Here is a 23,717-nt window from a genome sequence, read left to right as displayed (position 1 = left end):
TTCCATGAGGAACTGCCTGGAATCTGTGCCTGCCAGCCTCGATGGTACTGTCCTCCTGCCCTCTCTTGCAGGGCCGCCGGTTCCCTCTTGAATTTCAGAGCAGCCCAAAGGGAGAGGTGAGTTTTGATTCTTACAAGTTGCCTCCGTTTTCCAGTGGGACTGGGAACAGCTAGCAGTTCTTGGATATTTGTTACGTGCTGGGCAGTGTTCTAAGCACTTAACTGTATTTACTTGCTCCGTTAAGCCTGTGAGGTGGGTCACATTACTGTTTCATTTTACAGATGAGGAAACCAAGTCCTTGAGTGGTGAACTAACTCGTTTCAACTAACATATCTAGGAATTAGGGGAACCAAGGTGAATAAGCAGTTAGGCACTTGAACACATGCTCTTAGCCAGCACTCTGTACTGTTTGACTCAGAAGAAATATGATGAAGCAATTCCCTGTCTCTTGGCTGTTTCTCATCCTTTCAGATCTTCTCATGCCCTGTATCTCTGCATACCTTCTGTCTGCCGGCTGCTGTCCAGGTGGGTCCCCTCCAGACCTTTTTGCTCAGAGTTGCTTCTGATGCTAACCTTCACCTGCTCTTACTTGCATGGATGTGCGGAGGGGACAGGGCCTAGAAAAGGATGATCTTCCTTCTGCCTCTGTATGGTTCTTAATGAGTAATGATGGTGATGCAGAAAAGCTGAATAAAGAAAGGTGAGGAAAGAGGAAAAGGAAGGAACATGAAAATTAGGAAGGAGAAAGGTGAAAAGGGAAGAAAAGCAGGGAAGAGAGATGAGGAAAGAAGAATTGGAAAAGGCAGAGGAGATGTTCCTAAGGGATGATAAATACCATCAGCAGTGATGTGCTGACACCTCAGATGTTAAAGGCTGGCATGAGATTTTGATGGTATTAAAACAGTATTTGGCCAGGGGCTGCTGGAGTATTGCCCTTGACCAGTTATCTCTCAGCATGGGGTGCTTGCCAAGAATAGCTGAGCAACAGCTGTGGATTTAAAAAAATTTTTAGTAAACTTTAACTTTAGATTCTAGCTATGGCTTTGACCTCAACCCCAATGAAGAGAACTTTCCTAAGTTGGGCTTTGTTGTTGTTCAGTCACTAAGTTTTGTCTGACTCTTTGTGAACCCATGGACTGCAGCACACCAGGCTTCCTTGTTCTTCATTATCTCCCAGAGTTCGCTCGAACTCACATCCATTGAGTTGGTGATGCTATCTAATTATTTCATCCTCTGTCGCCCCCTTCTCTTTTTGCCTTCAATTTTTCCCAGCATCAGGGTCTTTTCCAGTGAGTCAGCTCTTTGCATCAGGTGGGCAAAGTATTGGAGCTTCAGCTTCAGCATCAGTCCTTCCAATGAATATTCAGGGTTGATTTCCTATAGGACTGACTGGTTTGATCTGTTTGATCTGTAGTCCAAGGGAATCTTAAGAATCTTCTCCAGCACCACAATTCTGTAGCATCGGTTCTTTGGCATTCAGCCTTCTTTATGGTCTAGCTCTCACATCTGTACATGACTACTGAAAAAAACCATAGCTTTGACTACACAAACCTTTGTCAGCAAAGTGATGTCTTTGCTTTTTAATATGCTGTCTAAGGTTTGTCATAGATTTTCTTCTAAGGAGCAATAGTCTTTTAATTTTGTGGCTTCTATCACTGTCAGCAGTGATTTTGGAGCCCAAGAAAATAAAATCTGTCACTGGTTCCACCTTTTCTCTTCTATTTGGCATGAATCTGGGCTTAGTCTTCTCATATTCGCTTTATACCAAAGCTGGCTTATTGCTTCTTCTTCTGTGTACTTCACAGAATCCAACCACAGTACCAGCCAGAGTTTTCTGAATTGATTTGTAGAGTCCCTAAGAAATAAGGAAGAGAAGACACATTGACCTCTACAGCCTCCAACCCTCCAGAGAAATAGACAGAGGACCCAGCCTTCCAGCCAACTCTGATGGACAAGATAGAATTCCAACCACACAAGAGGAAGGAGCTAAGGAGAATGAGTGAGATGGCTGAAACTTCTCTCATGGCAAGTTACTCAAAAGAGAGAAACAAAAAGGTCACTGCTATCTGCTCTGGCCTTGTAATGGACTCTGGGTCTCTTCCCAGTAGTGATGTAGCCAAATCAAGGCAGTGGGTTAGCCCATCAGAGTGGTACCCTGTATAAGTCAGGGTTCTCCAGATAACCAGTATCAACAGGTGATAGAGAGATATATAGATAGTAGACATTTCCTTTAGGAAATTGGCTTACATGACTGTGTGCACTGCCAAGTTTGAAATCCTCAGGGCAAGCTGGCAGGCTGAAATTCAGGTGAAAGCAGATGATGCAGACTTTACAGACTTTAATCTTAAAGTTGGGTATTCAGATAGAATTTCTGTGCTTCATTCTGGAAGCAGAATTCCATCTTTGGGAAACCTCAAGCGAGACATTGGCTTTTAAGACCTTCAAGTGATTGGGTGAGGCCCACCCATGTTATGGAGGGTAATCTGTTTTAAAGTGCTGCTTGTACATGTTAATCACACCTAAAAAATACTTTTACCTCAGAATCTAGGCTATTTGACTAAACAACTGGTCACTGTAGTCTAGCTAAGTTGACACATAAAATTAATTATCATATGCCCCTATCGTGGGGGGCAAAATGGTTTGGGGCAATGGGCCATGGGAGGAGAAGCCAGAAAAGCCCTGGAAGCCCCGGAGACCAGTAGCAGCACTGCCCATTGCCTTCATGTGTCACACTGTGCTGGGGTCCCCTGGGTGTTCACTGACTTCATCTTTTATGTCCCGCTTTACAGGGGCTTGAAAACAAGGCTCAGTGACCTTAGGTATAACATTCCCAAGGCCACACAAATGTACATGGCTAAATTCAGATTTGAATTTCTGTCAGACACACTCCCAATTTCATGTTCTTCTTGCTCACAAATAAAAGGTGGGCGGGGGCCGAAAAAGAAAAAGAAGAAAAGTTTAAAGAGACCAAGGATTAAGGAAAGAGCAGTGAGGTAACAGCAAAGACTCAAATCTTTTAAAAGTGGGTAGAGTGGCGTTTCTTGCTAGCCTGCCCTCCACTTACTTTCCTCAAGTCTCGCTCTGCCCTATCTTCTCATCTGAGAGTCAGGAGTCAGAGGAGATGGTGGAGATAAACTTCCAAACTTACCTCTTGAGTTTCGGCTCCTCAGTGGGGTTTTAGCTGAGCCCGAATGGTGAGATGAGGGCCCGAATGGCTAATGGTTGCAGAGCGCCCACTAGGGGCGGCTTTATGCAAAGCACTTTACAAGCTTTATTTCCCTGGCTACTCCCTATGTCGCCCTCCCCCATTCAGTGCTATGATTAGTCTCATTTCACACATGCTCAATAACTTGCCCCAGGGCACACAGTCATTCATTTTAGTTCAGTCGCTCAATTGTGTCTAACTCTGCGACCCCATGGACTGTAGCACGCCAGGCTTCCCTATTCATCACCCAACTCCCAGAGCTTGCTCAAACTCATGTCCATCGAGTCGGTGATGCCATCCAACCATCTCATCCTCTGTCGTCCCCTTCTCCTCCTGCCATCAATTTTTCCCAGCATCAGAGTCTTTTCCAATGAGTCCGTTCTTTGCATCAGCTGGCCAAAGTATTGGAATTTTAGCTTCAGCATCAGTCCTTTCAATAAATATTCAGGACTGATTTCCTTTAGGATTGACTGGTTGGATCTCCTTGAAGTCTAAGGGACTCTCAAGAGTCTTCTACAAACCACAGTTCAAAAGCATCAGTTCTTCAGCGCTCAGTTTTCTTTATAATCCAACTCTCATGACTACTGGAAAAACCATAGCTTTGACTATATTGACCTTTGTCGGCAAAGTAATGTTTCTCCTTTTTAATATGCTGTTTAGGTTTGTCATAGCTTTTCTCCCATTAGGTTGTTGTGATTCTAGGATTCAAGTTCTTGACCACAGTGCTTGTGCAGGTGCCATCCAGAGCATGTGAGAGGGAAGGGATGGAGTGAGGGCTGAGCCATTTAGGAATGATGTGGGAGGAGCAGCTTTTCCCCTGAAGATCATGCAGCCACTGTCCTGCATTTCGGATTCCAGCTCAGAGCTCCATGCCTCACCTCCAAGCCCCTCCTTTCGAGTGTTTGCACTCCCCCACCGCCCCGCACCCCCCCCCCCCCTCCACCAAGGCCTACTGTTGGGAAACACCTGCTTTAGACCTGAAGACAAACAGTGAAATGAGCATCATTTCAGTTCAGTTCAGTTGCTCAGTCGTGTCCGACTCTTTGCGACCCCATGAATCGCAGCACGCCAGGCCTCCCTGTCCATCACCAACTCCCGGAGTTTACCCAAACTCATGCCCATCGAGTCGGTGATGCCATCCAACCATCTCATCCTCTGTCATCCCCTTCTCCTCCTGCCCCCAATCCCTCCCAGCATCAGGGTCTTTTCCAATAAGTCAACTCTTCACATGAGGTGACCAAAGTATTGGAGTTTCAGCTTCAGCATCAGTCCTTCCAATGAACACCCAGGACTGATCTCCTTTAGGATGGACTGGTTGGATCTCCTTGCAGTCCAAGGAACTCTCGAGAGTCTTCTCCAACACCACAGTTCAAAAGCATCAATTCTTTGGCACTCAGCTTTCTTTACAGCCCATCCCTTTAAAGGGTTTCTAAGTTGGAAGGTGGGATTGAGAAGTAGGGGTGACCAGGGAGGGAGATTTAGGTGTGGTATATACAAAGTAGAAGTAAAATGGATATAATTGGTGTTGATGGGATGGGGGGGTGGGATTGAGAGAAAGGGAGGAGCCTGACTTGGATGAAGAGGTGGGTGGTGATGCCACTGATTGAAATAAGAAACACAGAAGGAAGAAAACCCTTCACAGATTCTGGTACAGTATTTTTATATTATACATTTATTAGGTATCACTGATTGAATTTTTCTGAAAAAAATCACACTTTTTTCTTCTACGTGATACGAAGATTTAACTTTCAAGAACACACAGAGCAGAAATATATTATCTTTGGCTCATAAATTCATATTACCTTCCTTCCTGTCTCAATATATTACTTTTTCTCCCTTCCCATCACCCTTTATATTAAACTCTTCTGCTCCCTAGGGTAAGAAAATATACTTCTCGCTCTTCGTATGATTGGTTTGACAGATCCTCCTTGAATTTTTTGGACCCCACGTGGAGGGTCATACTTCTTTATCATTGGCGATACCCTCCGAGCAGAGTAGTATTAAATCTCATCCTTTGCAAAGCGTTTCATTTGCCCTCTTTCATTTGAGCTGCCCTGTTAGGTTGGCCCAGCTGTGCTGCATCTTGCTAAGACACAGGTGAGTGAGTTGCCCACCCAGGTTGACACAGTAGTAACCCATAGCGCTGGAAATCACCTGACTTCCTTGCCCAATCCAGTGCTCTGCTGGTCCCTCACTTAACATTAATCACACGTGCGGTGCGTCCAGCTACCTGAGCGTAGGGGAGGGGCTGCATTACAAAGGGCGCATGCTCCTGGATGCTGCCAAGATGCGAGGTGGTCACAGGCTGGTGGATCTTTCTCCACCCCCTTGGATCACACTGATGGCCAGCGTTATAACAAAGAAAGCCACTGATTCCTCATTTGGGAGAACGATGAAAACACAAACGTTCGGTGAGTAGTAAGGTAAACTTCAGGCCCATTCCTTGCAGGGGAGGGTGGAGGGAAAAAGCTACTGAGCTCGCCTCCCAGTTTTGCTTGGGGTCAGCCCAGCAAAACCCTTGCCAGTCAGTTTAGAAACACTCTCTGCCAGCTGGGGAGGCAGGACCTTGTCTACTGACCGCAGCCTCACCCTGTGGGTCCGCTCCTAGCTGGGAACTGGCAGATGAGAGTACAGAATCCTGCCGAGAATTGGTTGGAACCAGCTTCTCTGCTCTCATGCGGTAAGGCCAGTGCTCTATTCTGCTTCCTTGCCTTCTCCCAGTCCAAGACCTCAAGCGTGGACTGGAGGGGAGAAACCAAAGCCCTGGATACAGAGAGGGATGCGGCCCTACCTCCTTGAGACCCTCCCTGAGGTCTCATGGTGCTTTCATTTCTTGTGTTACAGCCTTGAAGCTGTGTGCGGGTAAGAACTTTGGGAAATACATGGATTATCCTCTTCCTATAACTATGGTGAAATTTTTAGAGTCTACCATCCTTGGAAATGCCTTCCTATCAACTATATCAATTGATATCAATTATACTGACTCCACTGCTCCATAAAACAAAACCGACCTCAGAAGTACTTCTGCCCTGTGTCCCTGAGTGGTTGTCAGAGGCATCTCTCCCAGCTTCGCAGACATTCTCCTGCCTGCTCACTCTGTCTTACCCCAGGAAACTGAGAATGCCCAGCAAGGGGCCCTGCCCGCAGACCACTTCCCCATCCCAGACCAGAGTGTCCCAATTTGGCTCATGTGCCCATGTAGATTTCTACTCGGCATCACAGATTCTGTCGAGGATGAGTCCTTCAGTTCCCAGCAAGACCTGCCCCTGCTCCTGGTCTCTACCTAAGTCTAAGCAGGACCTGGGCGCCTTCGGATATCCACAGCTGAACTCTTGTGCTCAACCGCCTGCCTGTCCTATTTAACTTAACGCGCTAAAAGCCAGAGATTTACATTCCTATTAGAACGAATAATACTGTGGGTGGACTTTTCCTCATTAATATTTAGGTAGATTTCAGGTTAGAAGTGAGCATTAGAACAGGTTATAAACAAATATTAGGCTTAAAACAGTAATTTTATAAAGCTCATTATCTCAGACAATATCCACTTCATGTGAATGGAGAGAAGAGAGACAAGGTCCTGCTTTTTTCTGCAGATTTTGTAAGTGGTATGGTAACTATTTTAATCTTGCTTTGGTAACTATTTAAACTCTAAACATAAAGGAGGTTAAACTAATCTTTACACCAAAAAAGTATAACGTTTCGCCAGTCACGTGAAACAATTTCTGATAGCTGCGGAGCAAATAGAAGTATATACTGCAAAACAGGGGGTGGGATGGTTTAGTAGTTCATTAAAACTCCTATCTATTTCTGTAACAGATGTTTATTTAAAATGTTAATATTTACCTAATGCAATGCACAATCATGTAAATCAGTCTTCTTTTGAAATTCTCAGAGCCACTTAATTACTATGTGACCACAAGCAAGTTAGAGTATGTATAAATTAGAGATACTAGTTCCTACCTTAAATAAGTTAATGTGTATAAAGCACTTAGTATGAAGCTTGACCGAGAGCAGGGGTTCCATGATTTTTTTCTTACTAGTTTTAAGGAAAAGGTGATTGCTAAAGTGCAATGCGGTAGGCTGCAATGTTGCCATTTTACCACACGAGGGCAGTGCTAGAATAGGAAAAGCAGGAAATGCACATTGTATTTGAAATAGCAAGAAGTTTAGCAGTTGTTGTTCAGCCATTTCATGGGATCAGAGAATGGGGCTGTGTTTTGCCTTGGCCATCATTTTATTCGTCCTCTCCTCCATCTATAAAGTTCTGTGGCAAGTTTTGGAAAATGATCTCTTACTGATTCCCCTCCCCCCCCAAAAGTAAAATGTGGGATTTTTTTTTGGTTTTGTGATGTTTTTTAAACCCTCTTTGTCTTAAAGATGTTTTTTAGTGTTGCATGTTAGTAAAATTTGGAGGACAGGCATGTTTCTGTCATGTTGTTTCTTTCCCCTTCTTTCTGTTTTTGTGTGATTCCTTGATACATTCTCATTTTGATCCATTATTTTCAGACATCACTATCATTAGGAAACATTCTCTGAACCCATGTCTCAAGCCAGTAAAACCTGAAAGATGCCTTGTCCACAGTGGTTGCTTGTAATCTTAATATTTGTCTATGCTCAGGTCACTCTCTTTGTTGGGACCTGAATAGAGTTTGTTTAGCATCTGGCCTGGGACCTCTGTGTACTGGGTTGAGTTTTGTTGCCATGTAATTCTTGGTGTAGGCAGAGGCAAGAGAGAGCCATGGTGCAAGACAGACTGGCTGCCCCCGGAGACGAGGCTGGGCTCCCTGATTCAGTTATCAGATGCTATTACTGGTCCGGTCTCACTGAACTTTCCTGCAGCCAGCTTGCCTGATCTCGTTAAGCTGTGTCTAATGCTGATTCCAGGGAAGAACTTGTCTTTGCTGTTTGTCAGGAAGAAAAGCACGTTTGTCTTAGAAGTATTTTGCCTTCCTGCTTGGTAGTAAATCCTTTAGACAGCACACACACCCTAATGTCTTGACAAATCCAGAGATTAGGTTCCATTAAATTTTTATTTTCTAAAAGGACTTGGAGCGCTCCTTAAATTCAAGACTAAATTCAAGCTCATGAAACAAACCCAGCCCAACAAAACTTAATGACAAGTATTGCCTATAGGTCTAAAATATGTAAAAGTATTTTTGTAAAAATTTATTTCAGGGTCTACAAACTTTAAGGACCAATTTGTTCCTTGGCATGAACCCAAAAAGTATCCAAAGCAATAAATATGTGGTAAGACAATTAACTCTTCTTGAGCCATTAATAAGAAATTGGGTTAAATACACAAAATAAAATGGGCTTCCTAGGTGGCTCAGTGGTAAAGAATTTGCCTGCCGATGTAGGAGGCTTGGTTCAAGCCCTGATTGGTAAGATCCCCTGAAGGAGGGAATGGCAACCTGCACCAGTATTCTTGCCTGGAAAATTTCATGGACAGAGGAGCTTGGTGAGCTACAGTCCATGGGGTTGCAGAGAGTCAGACAACTGAGTAATTGAGCATGTATGCAATGCATACATAATAAAAGAACTGATACTCTTTAAAACTACAGGATAGTCAAAAATCGATGTACCTACCACAGAGAATTCTTCTATTTTTAAATATCATCAGAATGTCTAACTTGTGTAAATTGAATTTCTGTGGCTGCTTATAAATATCATTTGCAAGGTCCATGTGTATTAGCTTGAATTCCAGTGACATAACCATGGTGTTTCTTAACACCATTCCTGTGTTCATACTGTAGCTGTTTATAATGAAAGAAACAAAATGCCTCATATGAGAATGCCTACTTTAAGAAAACCCAATATACCATCGTCCAGACATACAAAGCAGATAAATACAGGGGTGATTAGTTGCAATACAAAAGGATTCTCTGATTTACAGCAGGATTTGTCAGAAGGGTTCCTTTGAATACATGCTCCCCCAGAGAGCTGAAGTGTTTTGCAGATCATTCAAACCACTTGACATCCAGACTGGGGGACAGAGAAACTTGGAATTTAAGCGCTGAAAAAGCCATCATTAATTGGAGATTAACACAAAATGAATAAGAGATTCTCTGTTACTTCAGTAGTAGAAAAACATAACTTGCTTTTTAGAAATGTAGATAGCCATACATATATACATGTATAGGTTAAGTCAGAAATAATATTTTCCGTTTTGTGTGTGTGTGTGTGTGTAGAGCACCTGTGTGCCATGAACCATGTAGAATTATCTATTATGTATATTGAATTCTACTACTAATCTTATGAAAAAGATTGCACCATTTCGCAAATGAGAATACTGAGGCTCCTGGGAGCATTCTGCTCAAAGCCGGGGACTAGTAACTGGCCAAAGTGAGTTTTGAATCTAGATCTGCAAGGTGCACCATCTTCTCCTTCTGCTGCCTCCAAGGGATTCCTCCCCTCACCCCAACCAATCCTTCCTGTGCCTGATGCTCCCTGCCTTCCACCCGGGCCAGATTGTTGACATCTTTGGTAACTCACCTAACACCAACTTTTATGAGTGAAGATAACCAGACCCCACCTATTCTGCTAAAACACATGCTGCTGCTGCTGCTAAGTCTCTTCAGTCGTGTCCAACTCCGTGTGACCCCATAGACGGCAGCCCACCAGGCTCCCCCGTCCCTGGGATTCTCCAGGCAAGAACACTGGAGTGGGTTGCCGTTTACTTCTCCAATGCTTGCTTACATTCTAAGTCGCTTCAGTCGTGTCTGACTCTGTGCGACCCTATGGACAGCAGCCCACCAGGCTCCTCTGTCCACGGGATTCTCTTGGCAAGAATACTGGAGTGGATTGCGATTTCCTTCTCCCGCTGAAGCACATACCAGTCCAAGACACTGTTGGTGACTTCAGTTGGTGTCTTGCTGGGCAGGAGTGGGTAGAACCTCCTCTTCTAGATGACGGTGGGCGCCATCTAGAGGCGTGTGCGGGCAGTGCTGGTCAGGAGGTAGGAAGCCCGCGATTGAAGCAGCACAGCCCCCGGGTCAGCATGGTGAAGGATGGAGGCAGGCCTAACGTGATGGATCGGAGAAGGCAATGGCAACCCACTCCAGCACTCTTGCCTGGAAAATCCCATGGACGGAGGAGCCTGGTGGGCTGCAGTCCATGGGGTCGTTAAGAGTCAGACACGACCGAGCAACTTCACTTTCACTTTTCACTTTCATGCACTGGAGAAGGAAATGGCAACCCACTCCAGTGTTCTTGCCTGGAGAATCCCAGGGACGGGGGAGCCTGGTGGGCTGCCGTCTGTGGGGCCGCACAGAGTCGACACGACTGAAGCGACTTAGCAGCAGCAGCAACGTGATGGATAGGGCTGGGTGCTGGACAGGGAGGCAGGAAACAGGCTCTGGGATGGAGGTGGGTGGCCAGGCAGGCTAATGAACAGGCCGGGTGTCGGAAGGATGCCAGGAAAGGCTGTCGGAACAAGGCAGTCTGCCACTTTGAGAAGATTTAGGATACCAAGTAGGCTGTCAGGACAGATGCAGAAAGACAGAAACCCAATTACTCCAGCTGAAATAGGAACTCCGTTAGAATGGGCACGTGATCAGAGTGGGAAAAGCAGTAATGCAGACACGCTTCTCAATTTCTGGCTTCGATCACCTCCGTTTCCCCTGATGAGGGAGAGAAGAGCTGAACGGGCTGCATCCTCTATGAGACGGTCAAGTGAGCCCCAGTACTGGGATAGAAGGTGAGAGGGGGAGCAATGCCAAATGTTTTGTATTTTCCTGGTGATTTGGAATGATTAGGTAGTCAATAAATCTATCAATTGGCTGGTTGAAAAAAGAACCTGTATGGCTTAAATTAATACTTAATCAAAATTAATCAATTTTCCTACTGAGCCTTGGAAAGGGATTCTTTTTTTTTTTTATTTTTAATTGATTGATTGCTTTACAGTATTGTGAAGTATTTAATACTATCATCAGTAAGAATAGCTTTATTAAGCATTTCTTTTGAATCAGGCATGGTGCAGAGCACTTAAATTATCTCCTTTAACTGTTGTGAAGAATTAATGAGACATCCTAGTCAAGACGCCTGGCACAGTGCATGGTGCATAGTGTTCCACCCACACGCGTGGAGACCCACACGCACACAGGACGCATAGGAGATTAGGATGAGTGGGTCATTAAGTGTTTAGAAGGTAGGAGAAGGTCTGATCAAGTGGACTGATAGATGAGACAGAGCTAGGTCAGATCAGAGGAAGAAATCAAGTATCATGCCACAGTTGATTCTTTTTCTGAGAGCCCATCACCACTAGTTACATAGTAGGATTGGGCTCTGAGACCCTGTATCCTCTATGGGAAACACAATGAGGTCTTCCCAGGTGATGCCCAAGGGATATTGCTCTTCGGGTATGTCTGATGCAAAGTAGTCAGTGATAAGCTGGCCTCTGCTGCTCTTACAGAATCTCTTTAGGGATGCAGGTTTGGCCCAGTACCTCTCCAGAGGTCTCAGTGTAACTTGGGACTCACAGCTCAAGATTGGTTTAGCTAATCCAATCTCATGTTTATCCAGAAGCCAATCTGGAGACAAGGATTTGGCTGCAGTGGTTTTTATGGAGGACACCCCAGGAAGTGTTGTAAGGAAGTAGGGGAATTGAGACAAGGAATGAGGAATGCCAATAAAAATGTGTAGATGAGGAGTTCAGCTGTGGGCAGCTGGGCTCACTCCTTCCAGGAACACTCTAACAAATTGTGTCGGGTAGAAGCCGGGGTATTTATCTTCCTACTGTCATGCCTCTTTGGAAGAGGCACTTGACAAGCTTTAACTGTCTAGCACTCTGCCCTTAAGCAGAGCAATGCAGATGAAAAGGGAAACTGCAAGTATGTGAGGGAACTGTCCAGAAACCTATGATTTCTTCTGAGGGTAGGGCTAGGGTGGGAGAAATGGGTGGGGAGGGTCTGGCAGGACTCCAGCAGCATCTGCTAAACCCACCTTCATCCTTGAAAACACTCCAGTTTTTAAATCTTCATTTCACGTTGGAAAATCCTCAAAATAAATTGCCATCTCAATATAAAACGAGACATTTCTTCACTGATGGTTCACAGTTTGTGCTGATTGCTTTCTTCAGTCTCTGTCACTGTAAATATTTCCTTTCAGTAACCTTTCTGAACATTAATATGCAAATAAGCAGAAAATAAAAGTCTGAACAGTCCCTATTTAATAAGTAGAGAGACATGAACAGATCTCTAAAGGATGTGTGAGTTTAAAGGAATGGTAGCATTACATCTGGACACTTGCAGCCGCAGGCAAAGGCGTGCGTTTAGCTTCTCTACAGAGTTTCAGGCTTGGAACTCTGACCTCCAGGGATCTGGTGAGCTAGCAGTGTGGACCAAAGTAAGAGTGTGTTTGCCTCACTGACTCACATTCACATGGCTCTCATCTATCCTGCCTTTGAGGGTACATACTGAGCAATGCATGTCAGTTCTGCTGCATTGAGAACATCAGAATAAGAGAACATTGGAATGTCCATGTCTTTATTTGATAATTATTTTCTAAACACATGCAGGTCCCTGCCTGGAATTCAGATGTAAACAAGGCCTGACCCTCAGGGACTGCAGAGACAGTGATGCATCTTTAGGGTGAAAATGTTCCTCTGAGGACTTCTTGCCTGTGCCCGGGTATCCCAGTGCCCAATCCACACTTCCCCAGTCCATTCACATTTCTAAGTAAATTTGTCCTGCACATACTTAGTCTGCTGAGAGTCAAGTTTGAATTTGCAAGTCGCACTTGTTTCAGGTGAGGTTTTACAGTCCTACTTTCAAGACCGTATCTTGTATGTGTGACTCCCTGTCCTTACATTTGAGAGGACGGAGTATGAAGGAGGAGATGAAGGCAGGTGGGCTCCCACACTCAGCCCAGGTGGGAGAGCCTGGGATACTGGGAATGAGCAAAGGTGCTGGATGGAATGACAGGGGCCAGTGCCCCTCTGTGCAGCCTCCTGACGCACAAGGCTTTGCTGAGGAGGGCACTTGGCAACACTAACGTGACTAAACGTTGTTACGTTTAGGAGGAGGCAGGGGTCATGTTAAACTCTCTGGGGAAGTCCAAGAACACTCTCAGTCTTTTGTCTTTCTTACAAGAGCTGCTGGCTAGCAAGAAGATGGACTCACATGACTGATTTTCACAGTTGGACTTTCAAAGCCTGTGTCTTTGCATATGTTTTGGTGACACACGATGACATGTCTCAGGGATAGGAGGTGAGACATGGAGGAAACAACTTAGTCTGTAAAAATCTATAGCTAGCCCACAAATAACAGATCTTCATAGTTCTTTTGCATTATACTTTGTAGATAATCGTAAATAATTAAGCTACATGGATAGTGACAGGAGTAATAAGTACGGTTCATCCCTGACAGGTTTGAAAATAGATATTTACACTGAAGAGTACGAACTAGGCTAAAAGAGTCCTTTCTGAAAGATACAGATGATTTTTTAAAAATGAAGTAGGCTAGTGGCATCTTTGAGCAAAGCTGATAATCTAGAGAATTTGTGAAAGTCTGTGATTTATCATAATCCATCTTGTGTTTTTGCTAGAATTTGAAAATTTCTCAGAAGTATTTGACTTGCTGGGTATTAATGTTTCAGTCTTGGGGATATTTTTCTGACTGAGTTTGTTTGTGGCTGCCTTTCTGGAAAATTTATTAGCAGGCCATTTTTATGTTTCCCCTTGATCTCTCATTCTCTTCTGAGGTATTATTGATTATATTTTCCTGAACACAATTTTATATGGTAATATCTGTGCAGAAGCAATTTGCTATGGTTCAAGGAACTGGATTCATAGAGGCATTTGTCCTACTAATGTGATTATAAAGTCACTAACTTGATCTTAATAACATTTGCCTGTTATCATGTATCAGATGCATGAAAGGAAAACTGCTTTCTAGCTCAGGATTGCCTATATATATGTACCTTAGTTGATAATTCCTTGCAAAATGAATAGCCAGGTGATTTCAAGGGTTTGCATTGCTTGAGACTAGTCAGGATTAAACCCAAGTATTATCACATATGGTGCATGCAGAGAGGAAGTTACTTGTTTAGCACACCTTAAACTTTTAAATCATTGATTCGGAACATTTTATAAGCTTCCCGCACTGTACCTCATTGGATGCTGTTTTTACTCTGTTGTGACTGCGGGAGGCAGCATAATACAAAAAGCTTGGAATCTGTAGTCAGAGAGTCACAACTAGAATCTGGCTGTGCATTATTTGCTATCTGTGTACTAGGGCCTCATGAACCAACCATGGTCACCTTCATTTTCCTCATCTTTTTAAGACAGACTGATATAACAGTATTCCTATTCTGGATTTTTATTTAAATATCATAATTGAACTCTCTCACTTGGGGAAAAAAGCAAGTTCATCTTCAAAAAATTTCCCACATTTTCTTAGATATAGTAGTGCTCAGTCGCTCTGTCATGTCTGACTCTTTGCAAAACCATGGACTGTAGCCCGCCAGGTTCCTCTGCCCATAAAATTTTCCAGGCAAGAATACTGGAGTGGGGAGCCATTTCCTACCCCAGGGGATCTTTCCAACCCAAGGATCGAACCTACGTCTCTTGTGCCTCCAGTATTAGCAGGCAGATTCTTTACTACCAGTGCCATCTGGGACACCCAGAGATAGTAGTCATATAGAAAGATAACCACGCACACAAAAACGACATGTACAAGATTGGCAGCAGCTTTATTCATAATATGCCCAAACCAGAAATAACCCAAATGTCCACCAGGAGGAGAATATCCACGCACTGGTCCACAGGGCAAGGAAAAAACAGCTGATCCACACAACAACATGAAAGAATCTTATAGACATTATGTTGAGCAAAAGAAGCCAGATGCTAAAGAGGGCATGTTGTCTGATTCCTTTTACATAAAATCTAAAACTGGCAGAATTCCTTTATGGTGATAGAAATCAGAGGATCAGTTGCCTCTGAAAGGACGGTCTTGACTAGACAGGGCATGAGGGAAGTTACAGTGGTGATAGAAATGTTCCGTCTTGATTTGGGTGATGATTACAGGGTGTATATATTTGTCAAAGCTTGTTGAACTGTTCAGTTGAACCGAGTGTTTTACTATATAGAAATTAGTTGACCTTTAAACAGGATGAGTTTGTACTGTGCGGGTCTACTCATAGCAGTTTTTTCAGTAGTAAATACTACAGTATAAGAGTCTGTGGCTGGTTGAATCTGTTGATGTGTAGGAACCATGATATATTTTGATTTTCTACTATGTGAGGGGGGTGGCACCCCTAACCCCCATGTTGTTCAAGGATCAACTGTCTACTTCTGAGAAAAAACAACTCATCCACTGATAAGATGTCGACTTTTCTAACAACCGTTTTTTTGGGTTCTCAGGACGCAGTGACCATCTGCACTCTGGGAATTGGGACGGCCTTTGGAGAGTCCATTCTGGACAACACTCCACGCCATGCGACCATCGTTACCAGGGAGAGCAGCGAGCTGCTCCGCATCGAGCAGAAGGACTTCAAGGCACTATGGGAGGTGAGCCTCAAGGCAGCTTTGTCAATTAACGTGGTCGCAGAAAAGAAAGGGAGTGCCACGTGGATAATGGCATTTAGTCAAGCCTTACTGTGTTCTGTTCTCAGCCAGCGGATGGAATTTAATTTTCAAAACTTGTTTTTGAAATGAGTGAGTGAAAAAGGCATTTTGACACAAGACATCCTTCTTTTTTTTTTTTTATCTTTTAATTTAGCACTTGCTCAATTTTCTGTGGTTTGACATACATGATAATTATTTCTTGAATGACCATAGAGTGTTTTATGCATTTCCTCCCTCCTGTTCAACAAATGTATTCTTAACCGTGGAACAAAATACTTTGACATTTTCTTTGGCATTTTAAAAATCATCATTGACATGATCCCTGGAAAAGTGGGATGAATGGGGTTAACATCTGCTTCATTTAAATGCTTTTAAAAATGAAGTGCCCTGTAATAAGGTATGGGAAACGAGGGACATAAAGATGGCTGGTTACCTGCCAGTTTAAAACGCGCGGATGTCACAGCGGTGGCTGGAGCAGCCAGTCCTGGTGGCTGGTGCATTTCCTGCTGCTGACCAGCAACCCTTAGGGTACCACGCTCATTTACAAGAAGGACAGGGAATAAATCATCTTATATGCAGTCATGGCAAATGGAGCACTTAGGCGCTCTCATCTTTTATGCTTATTCCTTTTCAGTTCTTCAAGCTTCTGATTTTTACCTGCGGTTGTTCCCTATCTTTGTCCTGGACTCAGTATGTCCAAGTGTTAACCCATCGAGCTGGCAGGCTTTACCACTTGTCCCAGTGTGGCTAAGATTTTAAACTTGATCTAAAAAGAATTTTGTGTAATCAAATTGCTTCCTCCAGAGCCAAACAAATGCCAGATGCATTAAGGGAGCAAACCTGCAGGTGGATGAGTGATGCTTTGCCTTGAAAGTCCTGCAAGCCTTGGAAGGCCCCGGTGGTGAAACCTGTTACTTTTATTCTTGGCAGTAGTGAATAAATTGCAGGGTTACTTGTTTGAAATGTTCCTCTTAGAAAATATTAAAGAGCTCCAACTGCTCTGTAAAGTTCAGAGACAAAAGCGAGTTTTAGGAAGGCAAAGCCAAAGTAGGTTTGCATGAGGTTTGTGCAGAGAGGTTTTCTGTCAATTAAAAGGGCCCAGGCTTGAGGCAAATAAGCTGCTTTTTGGATCTTTAAAAGGTAAACCAAAAAGTCTTTTCCAAAAGAAAATTTGGAAGACTGGGTTAAGCACAAAAAATGACTCCTACTTGTGGTGTGTGTCATTATAACTGCTTGCGTCTGTGATGACTTATTCAAGTTGTGGGTTGAGGACGGTTTGCGGGAAATAATTAAAAATTTATTTTAATTAGGAGGCCCAAGTGCTGTGAAAAGTTCCTGAGAAGTTGCTACCTGTGAACATTCTACAACATTTATTTAAAACATTTTCAAGCATACAGGAAAATCAAAAAGGATAGTACAATGAAAGACTGCACTCCACTTAGTTCAGCAGTTGTTAACATATAGCCATATTAGCTTCATTTTTTTTTTTGCTGAACCACTTTAATGTAAATGTCAGGCATCATGACATTTCATCCTAAACATCAGCATATATCTCCAGACAATCAGAATATCCTGCTGCATACCCATAATACCGTTATTTCACCTACAAAACTAAAGATAATATCCTAATCTGATATCCCGTGCACAGCTGAAATTTCCCCATAAATATCCATAAATTTATTCCGTGAGTATTTTTATATGTTTTATTTCAAACTAGACTCAAATAAAGAACCATGCATTACATTTGATTGTTATATCTAAGTCAGTCTCCCTCCTCCTCACTGCTCCCCTCTGTCTGTCTCTATGGCATTGACTTGTTAAAAAGGCCAGATTCAGTTCAGTTCAGTTTAGTCGCTCAGTCGTGTCCCACTCTTTGCGACCCCATGAATCGCAGCACACCAGGCCTCCCTGTCCATCACAAACCCCCGGAGTTTACTCAAACTCATGCCCATTGAGTCGGTGATGCCATCCAGCCATTCCATCCTCTGTTGTCCCCTTCTCCTCCTGCCCCCAGTCCCTCCCAGCATCAGGGTCTTTTCCAATGAGTCAGATTAGTTTCCTCCAAATTCAAGGTTTGTCTGATTGTTTTCTCATGGTATTTTTTTTGTACCCCTACCCCAGGGTTTCCTGAAAATGAAAGTTAGTGCTGAGGGTTTGATTAGGTCAAGTCAAATAGTTTTGGCTAGGAGAAGCTGAAGGTGATGCTGGGTACATTAGGGTGCTCCTAATGTCTGGATGCCTCACTGTTAGTGATGTGTTGATTTGACTCATTTGATCCCTCGGTTGAATTGTATTTGAGTATATTTTAGGGTGGGCTGTTTTTCACAGAGATTTCCCTTAGAGGAAGATTGTTAAATGGGGGTATTGATGTAGAAGGTGGTCCTTAGGATCCCAAACCTTGCCACGTGATGTTGTAAAGCAGTGGGTCCAGCCCCTCACCTGTAACCTCAGAGCATGATTCTGGTCTCCCCTGTCGGTGAGCTGAAAAGGATGGAAGGAGTATTTAGTCTGACCTCTTATTTTACAGGTCAGGATTTGGAACCTCATAGTGAGCAAGAAGTTAATAAGATACTTTACTTACCTGTTCATGCAACCAAGTGCAAAGTACAAATTAGGTGCTTCTCCAGCGTTTTAACTGACTGAAGTGAGAGTCAGGGAACTCCATTATCTAGCTGCCTGTGTGAATCAGAACTTTATTAATGGGCACACTTGTGCATTTACAGTGCATGATCATCCTAAGAAATTGTGAAATTCTAAATTACCTTCTGAGTAATAAAGATCAACTTCTGTTTATTCTACTGTTCACTTATTAAGCAAATGCTTAATGAGGATATCCTATGTGTCACGTCTGGCAAGAGCAGTGAACAAGATTGACAGAACTGCTGCTTGCTGGGCCAGGGCTTCTGTTCTACTTGGAGGAGACAGAAAATAAATTACCAAGTCAATAATATTATTTTAGAGTATAATATATCATTATCATTAAGTAAAATCTATTTCTATTATTTGAATTTGGGTGATCTATTGATGGCATATGTAACATTAATCTGCTAGCAAAATATTGGATAACCAGAACACCTTTTCCTTGATTATGTCAGGTAACAGAGTTGGTAATTCAGCCATTCATTATACTGGCACATAATATCTGTAAGCAACATTAAAACCGAAGCTCATAGTGTCAGCTGAAATCTGAGTTAGATCTGATAGCCAAATATCAAGAGTGAAGGAGGACATAGCTTCAGGATTCAGGGAGAAGCCTCACTGAACCATGAAATGCCAGAAAGAAAGCAGTAGGATGGTCAGCTGGATACTGCTTCTCCTGTCAGCATGGCAAGAAGCTCACTGTTAGTCTCTAGTTCCCACACAGTGAAAATTAGATTGTCTGAATCATGGGTCTGAATTCACGTGTTCATCTCATCTGCCTTCTCACTTTTGAGGAATGGCATAGTGGGTCCATTGTGTGGCGAGCACTCTCAGAGACTTCCCTCCTTATCTATGACTTTGATGTCGCTTAAAGCAGTGATGGTTGGGTGGTTTCATTGACTCAATGGACATGAGTTTGAGCAAACTCCAGGAGATGGTGAGGGAAAAGGAAACCTGGTGTGTTGCAGTCCATGGGGTCACAAAGAGACACAACTGAGAGACTGAACAACAAAGTAGTTGACAAGGACCAGGAGCCTGAGGTACTTCTAGCTAGGAAATTATGGTGTCTAATTGCTAACAGGTAGCCCAGCCTAAAGAAGCTCTTTAATAGGTTGAGTGAATTATCTGTTTTAAATCTTATACTTAGGACTTTAATGGCAACAGAGAGCTTGGTAATCCTGCTTCCTTTCCTAATCAGAGGCAAGTGTTCTCAGTTCTCAGCAAATGCACCCTCAGAGACCTACGTGTGAGATACTGAAATTCTATTTAATTTCATCAAATACTCTTGCTTTATATTGTCATTAATGTTGTAGGTCAAATTGGTAGCACCCAGAGTATATTTAAAAATTATTGTCATACTTTCGGAACAAACTTATGGTTGCCAGGCGGTGGGGAGAATGTTGTGGGAGAGCAATAGTTAGGGAGTTTGGGATGGATGTGTACACACTGCTGTTTTTAAAATGGATAATCAACAGGGTCCTACTGTATAGCACATGGAACTCTGCTCAATATTATATGGCAGCCTGGATGGGAGGGGAGTTTGGGGGAGAATGGATACATATATATGTATGGCTGAGTCCCTTCACGGTTCACCTGCAATTATCACAACATTGTTAACCGTCTATACCCCAACACAAAATAAAAAGTTTAAAAAAATTAAAAAAAATTTTAAATCAGAAAATTCACATCAAAAAATTGTCATAAATGTGACCAGAGCATTATTTCAGTCATCTATCAGTTCAGTTCAGTCACAGAGTCGTGTCCGACTCTTTGCGACCCCTTGGTCTGCAGGAAGCCAGGCTTCCCTGTCCATCATCATCTCCCTGTCAATCATCTATACAAATATATAAAATAAAAAAAATATTCCCCAAGATATAACTGAGGTAGCAGCTTGATGCTTTTTTGTACCCTTTATCTTTCCTAATAGCTACTTTCCTAGTGAAATCTTTAAATCTTTCAATCTTCCCTGATGAAAGCTACTTTCTTTCCTCTTTCCTTTCCATGTTTCAGTTGCCAATTTATGGTCATATATGAGGACACTAGGTTGCTCCATCTCAAAGTCAGGTCATATTTTCTTAGCTTAGGTGAATTACAGTAGCCTTATTCAGAGTTGGTCAATAATACATCCCTCTTTTTTCATGCTGCTTTGATATTAGAACTTAATACAAATATTAACTAGGTTATAAAACATCTCATTTTTTTAATAGCATCCTGGGGGGGGGCAGGGAAAAAGAAAGAGTGAAAGGAGAAAGTTATGTTTTTGAATCTCAGAAGAAAATTTAAAAGTTGAAGTACCATTTTTTAGTTCTTGAGAATTGTAGTTTAAACTCAGACTCTAGAGGCATTGTATATCTTCAGTAAGGAAGTTAAATGGCAAAGCATTTTAAGTGTTGGTTTGGGAGTTCTAAGTCATTATTAATACATGATCCAAGATTATGAGTATTTATGGCTGCTGGTGGCTCTTGAAATAAATAAATACCAGTTTACTGTCCAATTCCATGAATTTCTTCTGAGCACATACAGTCTAAGGTTGTCAGTGGTTAGACCAATAACAAAGGGTGTTTTTGGTTTTCTTCCTGACTTTCTGTCTGATGTTTTGAATGAAGATGCTTTCAGGTTTAAAGCGCATTTTGACATCTTTACATGGAGTGTTCCAAATACATGGACTTGAAAGGATATGAGTCCAGTATGTTCAGAGAAATAGATTGGAGAGTCACTCTCCATCAGACTCATAAAAGATGCCACTGAGAGGTACTTGCACTGGTGATCTACCACCTGTGTTCCAATTGCATGAACATCATTCTGGCCAAAAACTCTGCTTCGTTGTAAGCCATGTTTGAATATGTTCAGAGTAATACATACTAGTGACTAAATTATTTGAAATTTAAAGACAACAATGAAACTAGAGTCTTTAAAAATAAAGCGGTATTTTAAATTTGTAGTCTGAGCCATGCCACAGTAAAAGTGGCTTTTTGGCTGTAATAGTTACCCAGAAGCTCTTGTGATTTTATTCTAACCAAGACCTACAATATCACAGAGAACTGTTGCTCAGATGCAGTGATTGATCCAGTTGAGTTTATTCCACATACATGTCTGTGGTCTCAGTAAATATTGTTGGCTGATGATTTTTTATGCTTTCTGAGATATAAAATGGAATGGTAAAAATGAGAGATGTATGCATGTTTCTTTCTTAGGAAAAGAATACAGTTTGTAAACAAGAATATTTCTAAGAGTAATGAATATTGCCAAAGAAATATTTCTACATCTATCTCTAGTCCCTAATTTTCAGTGTTTTATTTCTCAATTCTACCAGATATATTGGCAGTTGGACTGAAAAGCTTTTTAGCCATTTCTGTTTACTGCCTCTTTTGGACTATGCAGAGAGAAAAAGCCCTTTTCCATTAGTAATCTTTCAAGCCACTGTGAGAATAGGAATTATGGAAATAACAGCAGCTTAGTCTTTGCTGATGCACTTTAAAAACCATATTGGAATAATATACCTCTCAGAGGCATCTGCTCCAGCTTGAATAGATTTGATGTTCCTATCTGTCTTGGGCTGTCAGAAAAATTAAAGCCCAATACTTAAAACATAGTATCTTAGAACATAAAAATCTCAGAAGACCTTTGTGTGGGTTTTAATACTTTATTTAGCATGCAAAAAAATTCAGGTTGTCTTACTTTTGCATTAATGGTAGCCTTTCAAGGTAGACTGATATTTCAAATAAATGCATAGATGTTGAACTCTAGGACTAGCTGTTGAATTCTGTGACCCACCCTCAGGTAGGCTGCCCCTGGCCTGCCTGTTACTATGCAGGGTCTCCCCCACCCCCAGCTGAGGATTAACCAGAGCCTAAAAGCCAAGTGACCTGCTTTCTCCCAAGTCAGAGGCCTGTACTGACTTTTTGGCAACTTTGGAGTTTGTACTGTAGGGTTACTTCCCAGGCCAGAAATTTGCATCAAAGGACTAAGAAAAATACATCCAAAAATAAACATGAAAGCCAAGACTTCGTGCCAGGAACTCCAGCCACACACATCCTGTTGGCTGGTTCTCCCGCCTCTGCTCACAGTTCTGCTGCTTTTAAACTGAGCGGAAGCCTGCTCGGCCGACTAGGACTTCAGGTCTGCCCCAGGCTCTCACTCCTCTGTCCGCCAGCCTCTCCACGGGGTGGCAGAATGATTCAGATCCAGAGAGGAAGGGAGTGAAGTTACTAGGAGGTAACTAAAGTTAAAGAGATCTATATACACATAGGCAGTCAGAGGCAATCAGAAAAGACTTCCTGAGCTTTCCTAGAGAGGCACCAGCCCCAGTTCTCTCTCGGGACCAAGATCCTCTTAACAGTAACAGATCCTAACAGGAAATTATCGGCGATGAAGGTGCATTTTGCTGTCCAGATGAAGGACAGCTCTTCACTGGATGTCTGAGAACACTGAGAAAAAGGAAAAGAAGGACGCATGCCCTGCAAGGTCAGGATGGATTCTTATCTATTCTTTAGTGGGGAAATAATTACATGCTGCAGCTTGCAGTTTGGTTTTATACTCTAAAACATCTCTGGCTTTTCTAATGAAGTTCCACCAGACCTAAATATGTACCATGGCACTGACATAATTTGATTTCATCTTTATTTGTGGGGAGAGAGTGGTAGGGGGGAGTAGTGACTCGTTTTTCTGATGGTGAAGGATTTGTTTATTTAGCCAGATGATCTTAAATGTTTCTAGAAGATAAAGATATTTGTTCTTAATTAGGCAGAGTTACATGTATCACATTAATATTAAATATATGTATTTAGTGAATGGCATCTATTTTTTTTTTTTTTTTGGCATCTATTAAAAATGAATTTGGGGCAAGGAAGCAGATTGAGAGTGATGGTATTTCACCCTCTGAATGCCTGGAGCTCTCAGACTATATGAAGTCCTTAGTGTTTATGGGAAACTCTGTTACATTATTGATGACTTGCAGTCCCACCAGCTCTGAAAGCTGTGATCTCACTGCTTCTCAGATGATGACCAGGGGGTCTGAACAGATCAAGGCTTGGCTGGCAGGTGCCAGAAATGCCCAGATGTTGCTGGTAGGGCTGCTGGCAGGGTGCTGTAAGTGGTGTCATTCCTTCTTAGCTGGTGTTCCTTTGGGTGTTCATTTCCGGAGTGTGCAGTGGACACTCATGTCTTCTAGGAGTTGCTGTTGGTAGAGGCTTTGAAATCCTTCCTCTGGTTGTGCATGTGCCAGCATGCCATTAACAACTCCCCCACCCTCTCCCTTCACTTTAACCTAGCAGTACCCCTCTTCTGTCTCTCAGCTCACCTGTCAGGCTG

General features: G+C 42.7%; 1 protein-coding gene across 4 annotated transcripts in view; it reads left to right on the top strand.

The window, feature by feature from the left end:
- The window catches only part of RAPGEF4 (Rap guanine nucleotide exchange factor 4), a 318,295-nt gene that overhangs the window by 58,552 nt on the left and 236,026 nt on the right, over positions 1-23,717 (top strand). For 2 of the 4 annotated variants that reach the window (XM_061135069.1, XM_061135068.1), the window contains exon 4: positions 15,564-15,710. In XM_061135069.1, the coding sequence (XP_060991052.1) occupies positions 15,564-15,710 (147 nt within the window). Of the gene's footprint in view, positions 1-71; positions 117-15,563; positions 15,711-22,504; positions 22,872-23,717 lie in introns of those variants that run through there. The other 2 variants (XM_061135067.1, XM_061135070.1) reach the window with 2 other exon arrangements.

The sequence above is a fragment of the Dama dama genome, chromosome 33 (assembly GCF_033118175.1).
Source record: "Dama dama isolate Ldn47 chromosome 33, ASM3311817v1, whole genome shotgun sequence".
In the NCBI taxonomy this organism is placed as follows: Eukaryota; Metazoa; Chordata; class Mammalia; order Artiodactyla; family Cervidae; genus Dama; species Dama dama.
The sequence above is the reverse complement of the archived record's forward strand: the minus strand, read 5'-3'. Positions and strand labels throughout refer to the sequence as shown.